This window comes from Larus michahellis, chromosome 2 (genome assembly GCF_964199755.1).
Source record: "Larus michahellis chromosome 2, bLarMic1.1, whole genome shotgun sequence".
Taxonomy (NCBI): Eukaryota; Metazoa; Chordata; class Aves; order Charadriiformes; family Laridae; genus Larus; species Larus michahellis.
This window is the reverse complement of record NC_133897.1, coordinates 80366948-80387819: the sequence shown is the minus strand read 5'-3', so window position 1 is coordinate 80387819 and position 20872 is coordinate 80366948. Positions and strand designations below refer to the sequence as shown.

General features: G+C 42.4%; 1 protein-coding gene across 4 annotated transcripts in view; it reads right to left on the bottom strand.

The window, feature by feature from the left end:
• Positions 1-4807: 4807 nt before the first annotated feature.
• Positions 4808-20872, bottom strand: part of PIGN (phosphatidylinositol glycan anchor biosynthesis class N) — a 109632-nt gene continuing 93567 nt past the window's right edge. For 3 of the 4 annotated variants that reach the window (XM_074576120.1, XM_074576122.1, XM_074576121.1), the window contains exons 24-29: positions 20702-20757; positions 20143-20218; positions 18771-18844; positions 14480-14522; positions 12697-12749; positions 4808-5218 (exon numbers count right to left, since the gene is read on the bottom strand). In XM_074576120.1, coding sequence (XP_074432221.1) covers positions 5095-5218; positions 12697-12749; positions 14480-14522; positions 18771-18844; positions 20143-20218; positions 20702-20757 — 426 coding nt within the window. In that variant the 3' untranslated portion in view covers positions 4808-5094. The remainder of the gene's footprint in view (positions 5219-12696; positions 12750-14479; positions 14523-18770; positions 18845-20142; positions 20219-20701; positions 20758-20872) is intronic. The other variant, XM_074576123.1, reaches the window with a different exon arrangement.

Genomic DNA, 20872 nt, shown 5'->3' with positions numbered 1-20872 from the left:
AAATAAAATGCAAACAAAATAGGTGTGTTTTCCTCTATTTCCACTTGGTATTATCCACTTTCAAAGTTAGAAAGTTCTGAAGCTTGCTGGGAAGCATAATTCAATAAGCACACAAATAAAGAAAATATCGACAAGCTTGATTTCAAAGGTCACAAGAAGGGGGCGAGAGCCATGCTTTCAGCCTTCTCCTCCCTCTTTTCAGACCTCCTTAGGTGTTAAAAAGCTGTGCCCTGCCCCGGGGGCGAGGAGGGAGCTCTTGCAGGTAGCAGCTGAATTCAGAGCCTCTGTAAGCCAATGAACTGGAATTCAACCTTGCACATCCTTTTAAAGGTAACCAGTCCAGGAGAGGCTAGTTGAGGAGAGAGCTGTAAATAATTTGGTGACTGCCAGCCGCTGTGACAGTCAGCTCCAGCTCACTATAAGCCCTGTCTCACAAACGAACAGGGCTGATCTGGGGCTGTCCCACACACGTGGCAACAGCGCAAGATGGGTTCCCAAACCTTCCCCAGCCATGGAAGCTCACAAAGCATCTGCCCAAAGACAACACACAGGAGAAGAAAGTCAAAGTTTCTTGCCTTTAGGCTGGATGAAGCCACGTGATGATGGAGAAGGGGGCACCTTGAGCTGCCCCACCGCTGTGAGGCAGAGCACACCCCAAAGCAGTTGCAAGACAGGGACGTTCTCCCTTCCCCACCACAACTACGGCTCCCCAAAATATTTTCTCCAGCTGGCTCCTGCTCACAGCATCCCACACCTATCAGCATGCAGCAGGAAGCCTGGCACCCTCCATGCTCTCATCCTCCTTGCCAAAGGCATCTGAGAGAAGCCCCCTCACCACCCCAAAGACACGGGAAAAGGGACAGCAGGATCATGCGGACAATTCTGAAAAGCAATGAGCGTCGTACCCTTACAGATTAGCTAGGGTGGTAGGAACTGAAATGACATTTGTATCGTGGCTTGGCCAAACCAAACACCTCAGTTCAAGGGTGATGCTAGAGAGCAAGGTTTGGGTAAGACCACGAATGTTCATTCATGCCTTTGTTCTCATTCAAGAATGTGAAGGCTGCAGCAGCCTTACAACTAACAGCCACGGCATGCATTGAATTGCCAAAGCTTGTAAAATCTGATTTACTCAGTGAGGGGGAAGGGGAAGTCATTTAGTTTGAGTCATAAGAGGTCTTGATACAATCTAAGCTTCATCACCTCTGAAGAAACAGCTCACTCCCTGGAAGGATATCAAAAGGCTGCTGTGTATAGCCTTGATAACACAATAGCAGAGAACAATTCCTAGCACTGAAGATTACAAGATCTTTGTATGAGCTGCTCTTCCGTACAGCTTCTCTTGCATTACACCACCTGATGGGCACTCCAGGTTTATGGTTAACTCTTCAGGGGTCCATGACTCCGAAAGCAAGAAGATATAAGCTCTGCAGAAGTTTTTATACTATGAGTATAGTAAAAAAAGTAATAATGCAGCCCAGACATAAACAGCAATGCCTTTGCCTGCCTGCGGTTTTCACTGTCTGGAGCCTCACCTGCTCTAGGAGTCAGAGAGTCTGCAACTCTGCTGCAGGTGAAAAAAGGTAGGCAGGAGGGCTTGGGGTAATTCCGCCTTTGTGCCCTTCACAGAAAACACAGGGGGTGGGTAATACCTGGGCTGGTCTGTAAGGCTCTGCTGGCTCAGAGCCCCCGTTCTGTGGCCCAAGTACTGTCTGGGACCCATGAAGAGGGATGATGCTGGAAGACCCACAAGTAGGGGAAAAGAAAGCTTAAACTCAGCTGAGAACAAATTTCATTCCCTACCTTAGCTCCTAAGATTGGGGAGGACTTTTTATTGCTGATGACATTCATTTCTGGAAAGGAGAGGAACACACATCCGTGGGAGGGGAGAATAAACTTTGTCACACACCCCATGAGGCTGTGTAAAGTAGCTGAGTGGGAGAATTTCTGACACCTCCCTGTGCTGGAGTAAACCCAAAAGTGTGGGCCAAGACTCCTACAAGAGCCTCCCCTGGGGAGATACGGGAATAGCACAGCTAATCCTGCCTCTCCGTGAGAGCTGTGAGAGCTGCTCGCCAGCACTCCCACAGCCTCGGCTAGAAGCTGAATTCACAAATGGCACAGAGATGCAAGGGACCAGCAGGGGAAAGGGAAAGGTTAGCTAAGGTTGCTACCACTATGGCCCAATGAGAGCAAATGGCAAACAAGAACAGACCCCCGTAGGTTTTTCCCCGCACTGGGGAAAAACCAAGGCACATGTTGCAAATGTTCCCCTGTGCTCATTGTCCCCTTTCTGCTCTTACAAGAATGAATGTAAATACAAAACTTACTTTGTGGAAAGAGACACTACGGAAGCCATAAGCAGAAAGAATAATCGATGCAGGTTGCACTTTGGACAGCCATTTCCACTTGCCTGCATACCAGAGTATATGGATTATTCCCGCTCCCACAGATGAGCAGCACCAGACGCAGTGGGGTGAGATGCTGCTTTATTATCAGCCCCCTGTGGTAAGAAAAGACACCAGGCTTGAGCTCCCGTGCATTCTCCTGGGGAGCCTGCAGCACCAGCAGTATGTACCTTCAGTGTTTTCACTTAGTAGGTAGGACATCCACTTGGTCTTATCATAGATAACAAGCGGTTTTGACATGCCTGCAGAAGATGTGCCTTTGGGGTGGCAGCCCCATGGGTCCCACGTTCCTAGTTTTTCAGTCAATTCCTTCACATCACACCGATGCCAACTGTTCAACCACTCCCATCAGTGAATTTGCTTTACAAACAGTAGTTTTGCAAAGAAATCACTCCAGCAGTGGAGGCCGGGTTGCTCAACGGTACGGCTGCCTACAGCTGCGTGTACTGAAATGCCAGCGCTGTAGACAGAGGTCTCAAGACATCGGTTAGGTCACACAAAGCCGATGACACAGTACCCCACAATGATACTGTACACTGTAGATACTTGTAGACCGGGGCTGAGGTGGGGATAGCTCTCCATAGCAGACTCACTAGATCTAAGGAGAACAAAGTGTGGCAGATTCCCATGCCTACACACAATTTTTGCTGTAGCAGCAATTTTCCATGTGCTCACGGTTGCTCCTTGCCTCGGCTGTATGGTACTACTACCAGCAGTGGGCACATGCCCACCTTCTGGCATGTAAGTCTGCGGGTATAGTCTGTAACAAATGTGAAATATCTGCTGTGACTGAGGCCAGCTGTGCTAGCAACATGCCCAATAGGACCACTGGACCACTACCTAGTAGAAAAACGACTCCCTGTCCAGTGCTCAGACACTCTCAAGGGGCACTCTGAAGCTGCACGGATGACTGCAGGCCCACGATACAGTATTTTTCTAGCACTCAACAAGCAGATGGAGGTTTGGGACTGGTTTCTCCCAGCCAAACTTCCTGCAGAGGGATGACTAGTTTCCAGAGCGTTAAACAGACGTGTGACCACGGCCAAATGCCAGATGGCTGGAAAGAGTATTGGAGCAGCCCTCATGACGAATGTCTAGCTTTGGCTGCCAGCATCACATACCATATGTACCAGCTCCCAGATAGGAAGGCCCGGCTGGTAGTTGAGAGTGTGACGCAGGGATATTACATCGCACAATTTTTAGTGATGCCATCATACAATAGCACAGAAAGAAGAAAGTTTTTTCTTTCACTCACTTCCTTCGCTGCACAAAGGAATCTGTTTCAAAAGCCCTTCTATTGACGGTGTGGACGGAAAAAGCTGTTTCAAAGGCAGGACACCTAGCTTTGTGCAGTATCTCCTGCTCAGCAGGAGGCCAATTTTTGCTTCAGGACACACAATTTTTGTTTAATTCTCGGAACAGATGACTTCAGGGAGCGATGAAGCATTGAGGTGTAGGTGGGTACTGTAGTTTGTGCTACTTAATCAGCTGTGGATTAGGGGTAGGAAAGCTGATGCTTGCTTGCTGTTGAAAGGCCTATAAAGTTACAAACCTACCTTAAAGCCTCATGCAATGTATTTAAGGTTACTGGGTCCCCAGGGGCAGCCACAACAGCAGAGCCTCTTAAGCACCCTGGCTCTTTGCTCTCACTTGTAATCAGCATTTAACCAGGGGACTTTTGTCTGCATTTGATTCATGGTACAGCCATTACCCACGCTGACGCTTGTAATCAGGAGCAGAACGCAAGTGGAAAGGAAAATAAGGAAAGAAAGGAAAAAAGTCTCCATGTGGCATCACTCTACGCAAACCACCAACTCCAGCTGCAGCTTCGTGACCTCTTTATGCTGATAAACACTGGCCTGCCGATAAAACAGTCAACCCTCACCTTCCTGCCTGCCCCATTATGAGCTGGACCAGGAAATCTGTCTGAATGCTATTTTACAATTATTTAATCAAGTTCCTTTTCATTTGGATCAATTACTTGAGCTGGCGTACTACTCAGCTCACCCAAGCACAGGAGGCAGCAGGAGAGCATGGCCAGCAGCAGCAGTTCATACCCAGGTTAGCTAAAATCTGTCGTCTTACAGGCAACAGCCTCACAGCGTGCCAGTCTTAACCTGCCTCAACATATTCTCACATGCACGTCGACACAGCTTGCAAAAAGCGTAGCCAGTTTCAGAGACATTCAAATGGTATGCCACATCGACAACATCTAAATCAGTGATCTGCCCGGACTGATTTCATTTATGCTTTAGTCGGTGAGATGCTTATGCGAGACACGAAAAGAAGCTAGGGCTTTGCAGACTCCTAACGAGAGTGAGCACACGAGTCAAACAGCTGGCAGACAAGTTATAACAACCAAAAAGAAATCCCAAAAGATAGATTCCCTTTTTTTTTTTAAAAAAGACTTTGTTGCTGTTTTTATTTTCAAGAAATATGTACACTTGGGAGACAAAGCTGAGGCTTTTTTTGCCCTTGATGTCTAAACGGCAATACCCAAATGCAAATTTCAGTCACAGGACAGCATTTAACCTGTATCAGCAGAGCGCTCTGATCCCTGGATGGGATTTTGGCACTCTAGTCCCTTAACTTGTATTTCCAGAGGTGGAACTCCACATTCCAGAGGTGGAGATTGGTTCAGAGGATGTCTAAGGATGGAAACAAGGCAGGAAGATTTATCTCTTTATCACGTGGAATGGTGCTTGGTCCTTCTGGGAAGTTCAAGTCTCTTTGTAGTTAGCAGCTGGGCCAGTCCATTCATCAGCATCATAAATATGGTCAACGACATCACGAGCACATAGTGGCTAATGCTGCAAGGAGAAGACAGATAAAAGAAGTGAGAAAAAAATGCAAATTTGCAGAGTAAAAAAAAAAAAAAAAAATCACATGAACAACCCTGTGAATATTTTTGTTTCCTTTTAACTAGGCCTAATTATTGGCCTAGTATGTTATTTTATATATTCTGCTCCCAGAAGACAACTATTAACAGCAGCACTATCATGTAAAAACAAAAGTCTGTGACAAAATAAAATGGTGGGGACAACAGAAAACACAACCAAGCGTATACCAAGTGGATAAGAGGTACTGGCTGTATTTTTCATTCAAGTGGGTAATTCAAAGGATGTGACTGAAGCCATTGCAAAACTTCCATTTGCTGTGAACTGATAATGCAGAATCGAGGGAAAACTTGCCATCAGGTAGACATTCCTTGATAGTGAGACAACTCAGATATTTATGTATCTGAAGTGCAATTTTCTAGATAAAACACTATTCCAGTGAGGAGCAGCTTTAAGAAAAAAAAAAAAAAACACCACTACTTTTTCACTCAAGTTTTCTAAAAATTGCAGAGTTCTCTGCTGTGGTAACACATGGTTTCAAAGAGATTAAACAAATGAGTTCAAGAGTGGCTAATAAACACAATTTGAAGATGCAGCTTCTGGGTTAGGAAGTCCTCAAGTCACTAATGATTAAAAAGATAAAAAGCAGAAAGCTCGTTCTCCACTTGCTCAAATTCTGGTACCTGATGTTCACTATTGTTACAGATCTAGGGTTAGACTGAGATTGGACCTCGGATATTCAGCATCCTGTGTTCAATGTCTGAATCAAGCCGCTATTAATGTAAACCACTAGCCATTAACAAATTAGAATTTTTCCGAATCCAGTGACATTTCAGGCTGGGGTTGCAGAAGAAACACTGCTGTACCCATGTCCATCACACATCCAGTGAAATTGTTTGCTTTTTTCCTGGGATTACTGAAGATACTGTCATTCTGACATGAGAAGCACCCATACCCACTATTTCAAAGCAGATGGCTCTTTAGGATGAGTGGGGTAACTTCAGACTCGATGAAATCTGAGTTTAGTCACAAAGGAGGATTGCAAGGAGCACTTACTGGTTTAATGACCTGGAATTTCTGCCAGAGGACTCATTCAGTTTGAGAGTTTAGCCACGGAAGAGCAGCAGAGCTCATAATGCCGACGCTATCAATCCTCACGACCCTGAGACTGTGACAACTCTGGCGCTAGCCCTGTGCAATTTAGCTCTTGTGAAGGGGAGAAGCACCAGCTCTTAACAAAGCTAACCAGCGTGAGAGAATAAAAGTAATCCAAAAAGTTCACACTAATGAGCGGGAGCTCTTCTACAGCCAGGATACCAGCAACCAAAGGAGGTGGAGTCTGACCAAATTGGATGGAGAACACTGAAAGGGACTTGACTCATACTACAAGATTTTTCTGTTTCAGTTGAGTCTGACTAAGCCTTCGCACAAATACCTTGCTCAAATTACAAACTTTTAAGAAATCAATTACAAAATTCCACTGGCATAAATAGGCTTAGACCTCAACAAGCATAATCCACCCCGACAGCCTGCAACTTGCATCTCTGTAAACTCCCGCCTGTACGCAGCACAACTGAAAATACTCACTAAGGTGAACAACTCAAGATTTAAATCATCAGACAGGAGCCACCTTTCCTACATGCCTTTCCTATAAGCATCTCCAGCGTCAGCTAAGCAAAGCAGCACGCCTACGTGAGCTGTACTGTGGGGAAGGTCTAAGACACAAAGAGAGCATGAAGTCAGGCACAAAGCCTACTTCCACCTGGTCAGGGTACTTCGGACTTTGTAGTTCACAGCACACAGCACATTTACAATAACAAAGATAACACAAGTCCCTCAAGAGCTGCCCTCAGAAGTCCACCTGGGTGTGTTACAGGTTCAGTTTCAGTTCTCCGTGGGAAAGGACATGTTGACAACCAAAAGTCAAGCCCTTGTTGCAGTTATCTTCATGGTGTAATGTGCCCTTAGGGACTGTACATGCACCACAGATACAGAAGTTTGCGTGGCTCTTAAGGGAACAGCCACTTTGGTAAATAGCTGGATGGCTTACCGCCTCATTGAGGTAATTCACCTGTTACTGGTAACACCAGTGTTACTGGTAATACCTCAAATTTCCTTCTCACCTGGCACCAGAATTGTAGTTTTTCATTTAAGTAGCAACACCACTTTCCTCCTAGATTTCAAAGAAAGCTTGAATGAGAAATCTGAAAATCAGAAGCCAAATGAAGACCCTGCCTTTTTGCCTACAGACACCCTGAGACAGTCACCTGAGGATCAGCGTCTTGCTGCTGTCAACGTAGTCCTTACACAGGCATCTGAGTTCCTGTCTGCACCAAAAGGAGCTTTTCCAGATGTGGGTGATAATCAATGGTTTTGGGGGACATAGAGAGGGATTTTCTCAAAGGAAAAAAACTCTCCACAAACTCTGCTTAGCTGCCTGTCAGTTGAGGGACTGGGTCTTCTGTATTTTTGTAAAGAAAAATGCTGCACACACTTCTCCCTTGCTATACCGCAAAAGGCTGAATAGTTATGCTCCTTTATTAAAATATCAGATGTTCAGTGCAAAGAAATACATATATATTATGCCATAGAGCACAATTAAAAACAATTTCAGTCTACTTGTCACATAATTACAAACAGCCAGCATCTCTGGGGCTATCAGCAACTGGCACTGCATTGCCTGCAGACAGCTCTGCTTGGTAAATTACTTCTCAGGCTGGGGTAATGCTGTAATTAAACAAACAAACAAAGCAAGACTCTTACAGGTATATGCCACAACAGCACTGGCAAAATCTTGATCCCTATACAACCCAGAACTGCACCCTTGGCTGGATCGGTAGGTACAGTGAGGCGGCTCATTCTCAAAACAAGCTTCCTCCATCAGAAGTCAAACCTGAGCTAATAAGAAAAAGGAGCCAGATTACAGGCTCCAGGCAAGTTAGATCCACATGGAGGAAGAAGAGACGTTAAACAGGTACAACAGAATGGCAAAATGGGGCAATGTTTATAAAGGATGAGATGGGCAGGGACAGCTAATGGTAGAGAAGAGGAAGCTGGTGTAGGGGATCACGGATGATCTAGGGTAAGGCAACACTGTTCAATGGAAAGGCAAGTGCCCTATGTATGGATCAAGGTCAACAGGCAAAGCTGGTGCTAGGAAAAATTTTTATCAGGGAGGAAGACACCTGTTTCGGTGGCATGGCACCAAGTGGAGAACATATGAGGTACTACCACCTCCTGGCTTTGTTAGTGTCAGTATACATCAGTGAGAAGTACTAATCAAAGACATGAACAATCAAAGATCAGTAAAAAAATGAGGGAGGGTGGCGTGGGGAATCAACATTGCTCTAAAACGTGGCTTTCTCCCAAGACAGGCTAATTCCTAAGATGGCAGACCTGATTATAAGCTGGGAAGACAGGAAGATGGAGTAAGTTACCATAGCAATTAAAAAAATAGAAATAAAACAAGTAAAACAAAAACAACTTGTGCAAGGACTTGGAAGAGCACTCTCCATAAGAGTCTGAGGACCTTATTTCTACACGACATGCTACTTTGAACTGTGGGATTATTCCCAAGCACACACTGAGACCCCAGATTTACATTCTTAATTTAGTCTCCTGCATTTCCAGCCAGGATCCCACACCCTCTCTCCTTTGTTTCACACAAAACAAATCATGAAGCACATCACTCCTAGCTGCTTTTTTAGAAATTGTTGGTAAACACTGTTTTTCTCCTAGTTACAAGACCTTTGTTTTAATCGTCAGACCTAGAAGCACCAGCATCCCAAACCTGAAATCTATTCTGTTATCCTAAAACCTAAAAAAGTCTCCTGTGCTTTATCTATGTCCCCTGAACTTTGAAACTGCAGAGGAACAGCTAAGATTGTATCTTTGTCTTTATGTTTCAGCAACTGCTATAAAACGAGGAAGGGAGTAGTACAGCATGTGTCTGTATAAAACTATATAATACTGCCATATAAACAAGCTTTAGGATTTATCTTGACTATCTGAATACACAGCTATTTACAAATTGCATATACTGTATAGATATAGTAGGCTTTAAAGGTTTTATCTATCTATAAAGATCTAATCGATATAGACAAACATACCTTTTAAGCTGCAGAGAAATTATTTTAGTGACGAAGAGGCCAAAAAGCAAACTATTCCATTTGTTTCAGAAATAAAAGAATCTGTCAGAACGAACTTCTCATGATCACATACTACACATTGATACATCAAAAAATACATCAAAAATACTAGGAAAACTGCATTATCATTTTTATGAAATGTAATGGGGTGTTCTTTTAGGGCATATGATGCAATTTAGGGTGATCTCAAGGTATATAAGTACAGGGTAAGGTAGCAGACCTCAGCAGCTTGCGTAAGCCACTGCCACAAGTTCTGCATTCATTGCAAGATTATTGTCCCATTATATCAAAACAATGAAAAGCACTCTCTGAAAAACAGGCTCACGTTGATCTTGGCGCGACCATTAAGCAAAGGGGCTTTAAAACTTTCTAAGCAGCCATAAATATTTATGGTAATTGATAATTTACTGAGGGGAGTGAATCAATGGTGCGTTGATAATTTGCTGAATGTGGTAATACAGGACTGTATGTTGGATCTGTTGTTGCTCAGCATTTCATTAATGATTTGGAAGAGTGGGAAAAGTAAAAATCTCTCTTGTTCAAAGACAATACGTAAGTGGCATGGTGAATTCGACCAGGAGAATAAAGACATCATGTTGTTAAGGCAGATATGAGGCACAGTAAAATGACACGTGATGTGGTTAAGGCATGGTAGAATGAGATGTAGAAATGAGGAGTTAGGGGTGAAATTAAAAAAAAAAAAAGAAAAAGAAAAAAAGGAAATATGTCAGTTCAGTAAAGAAACCCTACTTCCAACCAACAAGAGCTATCCACTACGAAACAAAACATCACTATAAGAAAAAAAAACAGTGAAGGTCCTAGTTCTATAGCAAGGGATTTAAAACCAGCTCTTACACGTGAAACTTCTGAGCACTGGTATTGGAAAACCCAAGTATTGCCTAATGAGGGTTTCTGACTGAACTTGCAGATTCTTGTAGAGAGAGGACATACAAAAGTTTTGAAGCGTGGTAATGAGAAAATCCAGAGAAAGCTATCACCACAAAAAAGAATGAGTACAGAAATATACATCAGATTCTTTGCAAGCGCGGCACATATACCACGGCAGTTTAGAGGAATGAATCTTCACTCGGAAATTAAAAATGCTGCTTTTCCACCTATGATTTCAATGATGTGGTAACTAGTCATATAAAATGAACCCTGATAATTGCACCTGCACACGCACAAATATCCTATCAGTGCCACAAAAAAAAAAAAAAGGAAAAAAAGAAACATGAGAGCAGCTATCCCTAAGGGCACTCCTATTCCTTGTTCCGTGAAATCCTACACAGGTTTTGTTGAGATACAAACAGTTGGGAAAAAAAGAACCATCATTTCCTTAACTGACTCAGCCTTCTCAGGAAAATTTTGGCAACACCTAAAATGTCAACTGAGATGAGATATTTTCAGACCTTGCGGTCAAAGCAACAGCAGACAACACTGCAGTGGGAATGCCACAGAGCTGTCACTGCAGTTGCAACAGGAGGACAGGAAAGAGCCATGTTAGTACCTCTCTCACGCTGGTTTTGGGAATTGCCCAAAACCCCATGAAGCTCATCTTCCCTTTCAGGAATAAGCAAAAAAAAAAAAAAAAAAAAAAAAATCTTCTGCTGTTGTATGCTAATTTTGCCAAGCCTGAGGATCACACATTAGAAATCTGCTCAGAGGAGAAGGATAAGGTGCCAAAACATTGCTCATGCTAGGCAGAAGGAGGACCACTTCAGCTCTGCACCTATGGATTCACCTCTTTTCTTACACAACCTAGTCATTTTTATCTTATGTCCATATGTACACATACATATAAACTATATATAAAGAAACCACAATAACATAACGTAGCTGGCAAAGTCAAGCATTCAAAAGTGAAGTAATGACAAATTTAAGGCTGCCTGAGCATTATGCGTTACCACGTCAAAAATTACTCACAAATTACTCTTTTGAAAGGACATTCTCAGTGCTTTCTTCAGTGCTGAAAACACACATGGGGATGCAGAACTGCGGTTGTGCATTATGAGCTCCCCTAAACTCTTTGCGATACGGCAAACTTCCAGCTGAAATGGATCCAACAATCTATCACCGTTGCAAATCTCTACGCAATGAATACCGTATATCAGAGAGGAAGTTTTTGGGTCCTTGTAACAATTTATATTTTTGCTTGCTAACCCTCAATTAGCAAAGCTTCTTGCCCAGCAAAACAGAGCTTTTCCCAGGTCTTTAATATCCTTATTGATCTGCATAGGAATTCAAACCAAAGGATGAGGCCATCTGATTTACCATAAACTGACCAAAGGAAGTGGGATGCTAAAGCATCGTTTCCACTATTTGATCTAACTGTATCTCCTCCCATTAAGAACCTTCAAAAGGTAGCTACAAGCAGGAATTTTTACTTCCAGAGAAAACAGGCGGAATATGTGTGCACACGTGCGTACACACATGCATGTGCTGGAGGAAACGTTGGGGCTCAGCAAAGCACAGGGTAGATGTAGACTGAACAGAATATTAACAATGGGTCACTATTCAACTTCTGTTTAAATAACAGTGTCAAGTGACCAGATTGGCTGGATTATTAACAACACATTCCCTACTAAGCTAATTACAGCATATTATCTATTTCCACAATTCAGGGAACATAAATCTGAAATGTGTATTCCTGGTATTTGTTTTTTCTGGACTATTCACAAATAAGACTGCACAGTTGAAAACCTACCGCGTGATGTATGCTGTGGAGGCTAGTACGACTCATAATGCAAAACAAATTATCTCATTTTAGCTGTGATTTCTATGTTTAAATGCTGCAGATTTACTCTTCCCCAACTAGGAGGAGGATAAATGCACGGGTCTTGGTAGCCACCAAGATATTTGCACAAGGTTCATTAATTCATAGGGGATTGTATACGGAGGCTTAAGTAGATTCAAGACAACTAACAATTTTGATAAATTGTTATTTTAACAGTGATTACAACTAATTAAAATGCAAAACAGTAATTAAATTTTTTTTGTGTAATTTTGTGTAATTCTTCAGAAATCAGGCAAATCCTATTAACTGTAGCTCTTGCCATGTTAGATTCATTACTTACTCCATGTTGCTCTGGCACAGATTTTAAGACACAAGCTTTAGCTTGGGATACATGTACGTGTATACCTGCGTGCACATGTATGCAAATGCATTTTAAGTACAAGGAACATCACTGAAGCATTTGATTAAGCAGAGTAATTCGAAAAAATTACAAGACTTCTGAGTAGATAAACAACAATATTAACCTATGAGCCTTTTAAAAATGCAATGGAGGCAAAAAAATACTGTACCTTGTTCCAATATCCAGCCAGCTTCCATAATCTTTAACCAAAAAGAAAAAATGCTAGGAAATAAAGTGACTTTGATTAGTACATCAACATTGCACAATTTGAAGCACAAAATTAAAACCCATGTTTTCAGGCTGTTTACTCCAAGTTTCTAATTCTTCAAGTAGAACAAGGGCAAGACCTTTCCAGGAATGCTCAGCTGAACCAAAGTAAAGAAAAGTCTAGGAGCCAGAAATAGATTTAACATGGTATCAAGCAAACAGCTAAAAATGGACTAAGTTCTGTCAAGCTGGGCTTGCAAGAAACAGAAGATCACCAGCAGAGAACTTTTTCAATAAGAAAAGCCAAGCCACCTTATTGTTTGAAATAACAGGATCCCAAATAACACCTAGTGCCAAAGAGAATGCTGCATATTGTTTTCATGGAATTCAGTCACAAATTTCTTTGGGCAGCTCTGTCAGTTCCCCACCTGTGAAATGGGAATAATGTTGGGAGAAAAGAGCACTTGTCTATTAGTGAATCTCCCAAATCCTAGCTGGTGGCCACATTGATTCAAGACCACAAACCAGTTCTCACTTACCCCCCCCAGCCCCGTCCCCACCATTATATACACAAAACTCCTGCATCTCAAACTCTTTGGTAATATTTTGTTTTGTACACCAAGTACATATTTGCTGATTGTTTTAAAATAGTTAAACCAAAATAGGAGAATATGTGAGACATAAGACCTGAATATTCTGGGGCTTGCTACACGCCAGTAACTCTTCTTTTGGTCTAGTTAGACTGATTTTATTAGTGAAATGCTATGAGTGTGGTTTACTGGTATTTTAATCCTTTTCCTGTGGAAGTTATATATTAAAAAAAAAATAATCAGATTAGTCACACAGATTTATTTGAAACTACATGAAACTATACCTCATCCATTTCTCACTCTACAGACAAATTAGTCGTCGTTTGGTTTTTCACTCACTGTTTTTCATAGCAGGTGAGATCCACAGACCACACTGTACAAGGAAATCATATCAGGAATGCTTCCTCCAAAGGGATGAAACTCAAACAGCATGTACCAAGTGAGAACACCAGTTCTACCCACTGCTTTGGAAGAGTTTCTGTTTACCTTATGATACCCAGGGGCACTGCTTGCTGGGTTGAAGATGGTTTGAAGGGGAAACAAAAATGTGCCTTTAATCTATAAAAATTATGCTGGGGTATTGTTCAGCTTTGGGTTGGTTTTAGCTAGCTTGGTTTGTGGAGGCAGGCTTTCTGAAGACAGCATTTTCTAACCGCTTATTACAAAGGACAGAAAGTGGTTTTTTGGGTATTGCTGATCTCCTAGATTCTGACAACTCTAATGGAGCTGGTGGGTAATGCATTTCTTCTTTTCCTCTCTTTTTGAAAGGGAAGGTAGGGTAAGTGAAAGGTTCAAAATTCTGGAAAAATTAACTAAACCCTGCACACAACTAAACACAATATTCTTATTTAAATTCTTCCTAGGAATTTGACTGGAAAGCACATGAAAAACTCAGAACAATAACTTATTACTTCATTTTTGTCTCTTATTATTATTATTAGAATATTGCTTCTTCAGAAGCATTAATTACATGAAATTCAAAGAGCGGTGATTGGAGGAGTTTTATCTCTAAATTATGCTAGGATTTCAATGCAATTCACTGCCCTAGTTACAAAAACTTTGAAGTCTGAAACAAATTCAGATCTCTCTAGGCAGAGTTAGGACAGCACTCTGCTTCTTAATCTTATTTGAACTGAATGTGCAACAACAACTTACCAAAGCCATAATGTCTGAAATCACAAGAACAATGAGGAAAAGGCTGCAAAGGAAAAAAAAAAAACAAAGAACCAGACCATCAACCTTTATTCATGGCCACAGATGTTACGAGGCTTATTAAAACGCTCATAAAGAAATTAAAACAAGATATGATTTCTTGCGCTTGCCTTTCAATCATTCAGATAACATTTCAATTTATTAGAGAACAGTTAAAATACATGGCTAGAACATCTGGCATCTGTAATCTCACCCTGCTTGAAAAAGACATTTCACGTTAACAGAGAAACCTAACACGAGTCATTTACTGGAGAACAGGAGCGTCTTACAAACAGCGCCCGCCCATTCCTGATGCAGGGAGCTCATGTGCTGGTTAGGCCAAATAAGGCTGATTTAGATGCTTCAAGCTGGGCTCAAGAGTGAGCAAAGCTGTTTGGCACAGACAGATACCTGAGCCGATCGGTCCTATCCTGACAACCACTCTGCTGGGTAGAGGGCTGCTACAGGAGATGCTTGTCCCCCTTCCAGATCTCTGGGTGCCCATAAGCTGCTCTGGGAAGGCCCAGCATTTTGGTGACGTACTCCCAAACCCATGGCTCTTTCTGTCAGGCACCAGGTTACTTATGGAAAGTAGGCTGCAGCCAGTAAAAGGAACCAGAAGGGAGCACGCAGAGCTATTTTTTCCCCCCATTAACCTAATCGTGTTTTCATTAAACTATGTAAATCCTAAATTACATGAAAGCAATTGCTACAACTGGTTAAAACTAGTTTCTAAGTTAATGACACTAAGGCAATGTTGCAAACAGCTGACCCATTACCAGAAGTCTTTAACTAGAATACAGTTAATTTATCAGTACTACCATCATAAATCCATGAAGTTTTTGTGCGAAGTGCTGCAGCACTGCTTGAGCATCTACTGAGGGGACACCCATACTAATGCGGAAGTTTCTGATATAGCCTACATCAGCTCTGCTTCATTAGTAAGTAAGGATGCAACAAACCGACTGTATCTCGGAAGCACTGAAAGGCTTCTCTCCACTTACCTATGGCTCACATAGGACGTTGCAATCTTGTAGTGCCTGGGAGGCACTCAACTAGAGGGCTGTTTTCACAGGCAAGTCCCAAGAACATATTCTGACAGAACACTCCCCAAGAACAGCAAAAAAATAAATATCTGTGATCTGTCAACAGGGAATTCAGGAGCAATTTGTCCAAATCACTAAAATCTACTTTTTGCCCTTCTGAACTGCAGGAAGCCTTTCACAACAGAAGGACAACACTAATTTCGGGGAACGTTTATATACTACAGAGACAAGATTGTCCCCTGCGATGGCTTAATTTATCTAGCAGGGGCAGCAAGAGCAATGAAGAGTGCAGCACAGACTTCAGGATGAGCTGACAATCAGAGCAGCACCTCTCCAGGGATCCTGTGCACATCTTGTGGTTTCTGCCTCATTCCCAGGCTGACGTTGTGGCACTGTCACTGCTATTGTTACCTGAGCACAGCTAACGGAAGCTGGCACAAATACCAGCCGGAGTTACAACCACAGCCTCATAAAGCAGCACAGGCGTACTCATGTCACCTGGTTTAAGAAGTTGATAGCGTTTCCCCTCTCACACACTCAGATGCACATTCCGTAAAAGCTTGTAATATCACTGCTGCTGCCAAGGCAAGCATTCACAAGTTAGGAAATGCTGACCTTTGTGATGCCTGAGCCATAGAAATGTAAATCACTAGCTAGTCTTCTGAGCAACCCTGATTCTTCAATGCAGCCCTGCTTGTGTATAAGCCTTAGTGAGGAGGACAAATATCCTTCCTTGGGGGTGCAGGGACAGCCCCAGTACACTGCATGCACAGCTAAGGCAGAGAAGGTAAAAGGGATGGTGAGCTTTGTGCTTCCTCTCCAACAAGAAGTCAGAATTCAGGCTGCCGTGTCCCTCATTACTATCATAGAATCACCGAATGGTTTGGATTGGAAGGGAACTTGAAGATCATCTAGTTCCAACTCCCCTGCCCTGGGCAGGGACACCTCCCACTAGACCAGGTTACTCAAAGCCCCATCCAACCTGGCCTTGAACACTTCCAGGGAGGGGGCATCCACAATTTCCCTGGGCAACCTGTTCCAACGTCTCACCACCCTCATAGTGAAAAATTTCTTCCTAATATCTAAATCTAAATCTACCCATTTTTATTTAAAACTATTGCCCCTCACCCTGTCACTACATTTCCTGAAAAAGAGTCCCTTCCCCATCTTTCTTGTAGGTCTCCTTTAAGTATTGGAAGGCTGCTGTAAGGTCTCCCTGGAGCCTTCTCTTCTCCAGGCTCCAACTCTCTCAGCCTGTCCCCATAGGAGAGGTGCTCCAGCCCTCGGATCATCCTCATGGCCCTGCTCTGGACCCATTCCAACACTTCCATGTCCTTCTTGTGTTGGGGATCCCACAGCTGGACGCAATACTCCAGGAGGGGTCTCACCAGAGCAGAGGGGCAGAATCACCTCCCTTGACCTGCTGGCCACGCTTCTTTTGATGTAGCGTGTGATACAGTTGGCTTTCTGAGCTGCAAGCGCACATTGCCAGGTCATTTTGAGCTTCACATCAACCAACACCCCTAAGTCCTTCTCCTCAGGGTTACTCTCCATCCCTTCTCCGCCCAGCCTGTATTTCTGCTCGGGATTGCCTCAACCCACATGCAGGACCTTGCACTTGACCTTGTTGAACCTCATGAAATTCGCACAGGCCCACTATTCAAGCATGTCCAGGTCCCCTCTGGATGGCATCCCTTCCCTCCAGTGTGTTGACCATGCCACACAGCTTGGTGTGATTGGCAAACTTGCTGAGGGTACACTCGATCCCACTGTCCATGTTGCCGATGAAGGTGTTAAACAGCACCGGTCCCAATACCGACCTCTGAGGAATGTCACTTGTCACTGGTCTCCACTTGGACGTTGAGCCCTTGACCACAACTCTTTGAGTGTGACCATCCAGCCAATTCCTTATCCACTGAGTCATCCATCCATCAAATCCGTGCCTCTCCTATTCAGAGACAAGGTGCTGTGTGGGACAGTGTCAAACGCTTTGCACAAGTCCAGGTGCTGACATCATTTGCTCTTCCCGTATCCACCAATGCTGTAATGCCATCGTAGAAGGCCACCAAATTTGTCAGACATGATTTGCCTGTAGTGAAGCCATGTTGACTGTCACGAATCACCTCCTTAATTTCCATGTGCCTTAGTATAGTTTCCAGGAGGATCTGCTCCATGATCTTGCTGGGCACAGAGGTGATTGGCCTGTAGTTCCCTGGGTCTTCCTTTTGTACCAGGTGTCATTGTACAAGGAGACAACTGGCAGGGCACAGGCAGGATGAAAACAAACAGAAAGGCAGAAGGCATCGCACGGAGCAAGGGCAGCTTCATTCTGCACAGCTGAGCAATATCCAGGACAGAGTCACTGCGTCCTTCCTCTCACTGGCCAGTGAGACTTTCAGTCAAACCCACACAACATCCCACAGTGACAAACTCAAAATCACGTGGCTGACAGGGACCTCCTCCCTCTCAGCACCATTCGTAATCCCGCATGATGAGCACAGGATTCAGTCACGTGCACTGGGTGCACTGGAAGGGGTAGGGAGGGCTAACAGTTAAAAAAAATAAGAATCTTGAGACAGTGAAAAGAGTGAGGGTAGTTCAAGTCTGGATACAGCACTCTGCAAGGCTGGGCACCCGTCCCACGTTCTCTCTGTAAAGTCTTTAGAAATGGAGACAGGAGTGGCAGCCATCTAGTCATACCGCAAAAAATACATAACACTGAACACACCTGGGAAGCACTGAACTGCAATGGAAGGGCATACAGCCTTTTTTTTTTTTTTTTAAAGATCCTATTTGTGGTGAGGTCAGTGCAACAAAGCTGTAAATTGGTTACATTATATATGGGTTCTTTTTAAAATATTGTACTATAGGCAGAGGTGCAATAGAAAACAAAAATCAGACTTTAAATTCTGCTCATTTTTCTATATTATGGGGGAAAAGTGCTCCTGTGTATTGTCAACAAAGAATATTAAATATCTGATTATTTCAGACAGGGCCAACACTTCCATTTATACTCATTTATCACTAAGAAAAGAATTCCTGAGCTTGCAAAATCACTGAACAAAATCCCAAACCATAACAAACAGAAGTAACAATATGATCTACTGTTTTTTTTTTTTTTCTAAATTTAGATTGAGATTTGACAATTTGAATTCTTGCAAAACAGATCTGAAACCCTTACTAATGCAGAAATATAGCATTTACTGTACCTCTTAGAAGACAGTTGTGTTGTGACTTGAATGGCTTCGAAAGCACATGATACCAGAACAAATGGGATTACAACCTGTTTAAAACACAAGCTACATTTTGGTTTACAGCCATATTTACAAAACAACCTGGCAGGTTGTGGAAACATTTTCCTGCTTTTGAAATTATCATAGAATGTGTATGTTACAAAAATAAAACATTGGCAAGAAAGAGTAGAAACTAATTTTGCAGGAAGCGCTTTTAGTAAACGAATAAAACCCCCCTTCCATGGTCATAGCTGAACTGCAGTGAAATAAGCCATGAGGCAATATGGAAAACTATAATTAAAACACATTAATGATCCTCACTTCATTTATCCATTTTAGAACCAGTGATAAATACTTCAACAAGGCTAGAAGACGGAGCTATTCAGATCCAATATCTCATGTGACAGGCTGCAGAGCTCCAAGCATAATAGGACAATCTCATCTCAACCACAAAAAAATCTGAACGTAGAATATATTTAGCAAGGCAAGGATCACGCTGCCCCTCCAAAGCCAAGTCATGTAATGTTAACAGTTCAGTAAATTAAGAACAAACCAAACCTGAATGCTGCCTTTTGCTCTTTTCAAAGTTGATGTGTAATCCTTAAATTAGTAGTGTAAATGGATTGCTATAACCTGTTCTCCTGCATCCAGAAGGTTTGTATTATTGACTTGTGTCCTGCAGTATAACATGCAGTATGCCTGTAACTTAAGTCTGCTTTCTCTGGGACAGAAGCAGCAGAAAGGCAGAGGCAGGAAATACTGCGTGTTTTAGCAATAGCCCATAAATTCCACATCTCGCTTCCTGTCTGCCTCTTTAGCCCTCTGGCAGATCCTTTACTCAAATATTAAAAAAAGAGGTCCCACACCTTGCCTGCAAACAAGTGCAATCCAATCTTTGATAGATTATTAAAAATATATTAAAAAAATTTCATTGTAAAATGACAACCTAATCAGTAGAGCATTCAAAGCCTGCTCTTAATGTAATGTAGATAGAGCTAATATATATATCCTCAATGTTTCTGGAGATATTATACTGTAGGGAAAGCTTATCTATTTCAAAATAATTATGGTCTTTTCAACACTTAAAATTTCCATTTTAATACAATAAAGCGATCTAATGCAGTTAAATTATACTTCCATGCACTTTAGCTTCTCTCTTTTAGGAAACAGAAGGATCCATCTCTTGAAACACTACAAAGGCTGAAAACTTCACACATGGTTAAGAAGGCTAATGGGGCTCAAATACATATGTATGTTTTTATAAGTTGCAAATAGCAACTATGTATGTTATATATATTGCTTACTAAACAGTTCTTTGAGAAAATTTTACAAAGGGAAGATTACTAACCTTTAGCACAAGCAAGCCTCCCATCATGAAGGGACTGAATACAGTCAAGAAACAATAGACAGAAGCAGGATCAAAACTAGAAAAACATGGAAAAGGCATTACAACACATCCTTGAAATGGCATTTTCCATTAAATAAACAGAGCATTTAGTCGCTCCTGTAACACTCTGTGCCTATATATATTTTTAACCAAGGCTTCCAACTTTCTCTTCCCTTGCTCAAATATTAAATTAGCAAGGACAGCCTACCTCACTTTTCTTTCTCTACAATTTTTCTCTGCTTGTGTCTTTTGAGATGCCGTGTTGTTGGCGAGCAGTCGAGCTCTCTCTGCTCACGCTGCCAATAACTTTTAATGGAAATTGAGACAACCTCATAACCAACAACCTCAGACTCTTAGGAACATGTTACAGAGAGCAGAAATGAAATAAATTGTTATCATTATTCCACTGACTATGGCTTTAATTCTGCCATCCTGATTTTCCAAACCAAATTTATATTTAGTACGCCAACTGCAGGAAGAATTTTTTGTACCGTGTCTCAAATCAACGAAAAAAATCTACCTGTTAACAGAAGCTATGTTTCCGGTGCCAAAAAAGGCTGTCACTATGAAGAAAACCTACATGTATTTAAGGAAAATACACCACAGAAATGGCTGCAGTAAAACAAACCAGCATTTTCCCCCCTTCATTCCAATTTACTTTCAAAATCCTATCACGAAACTACAAGAAGCT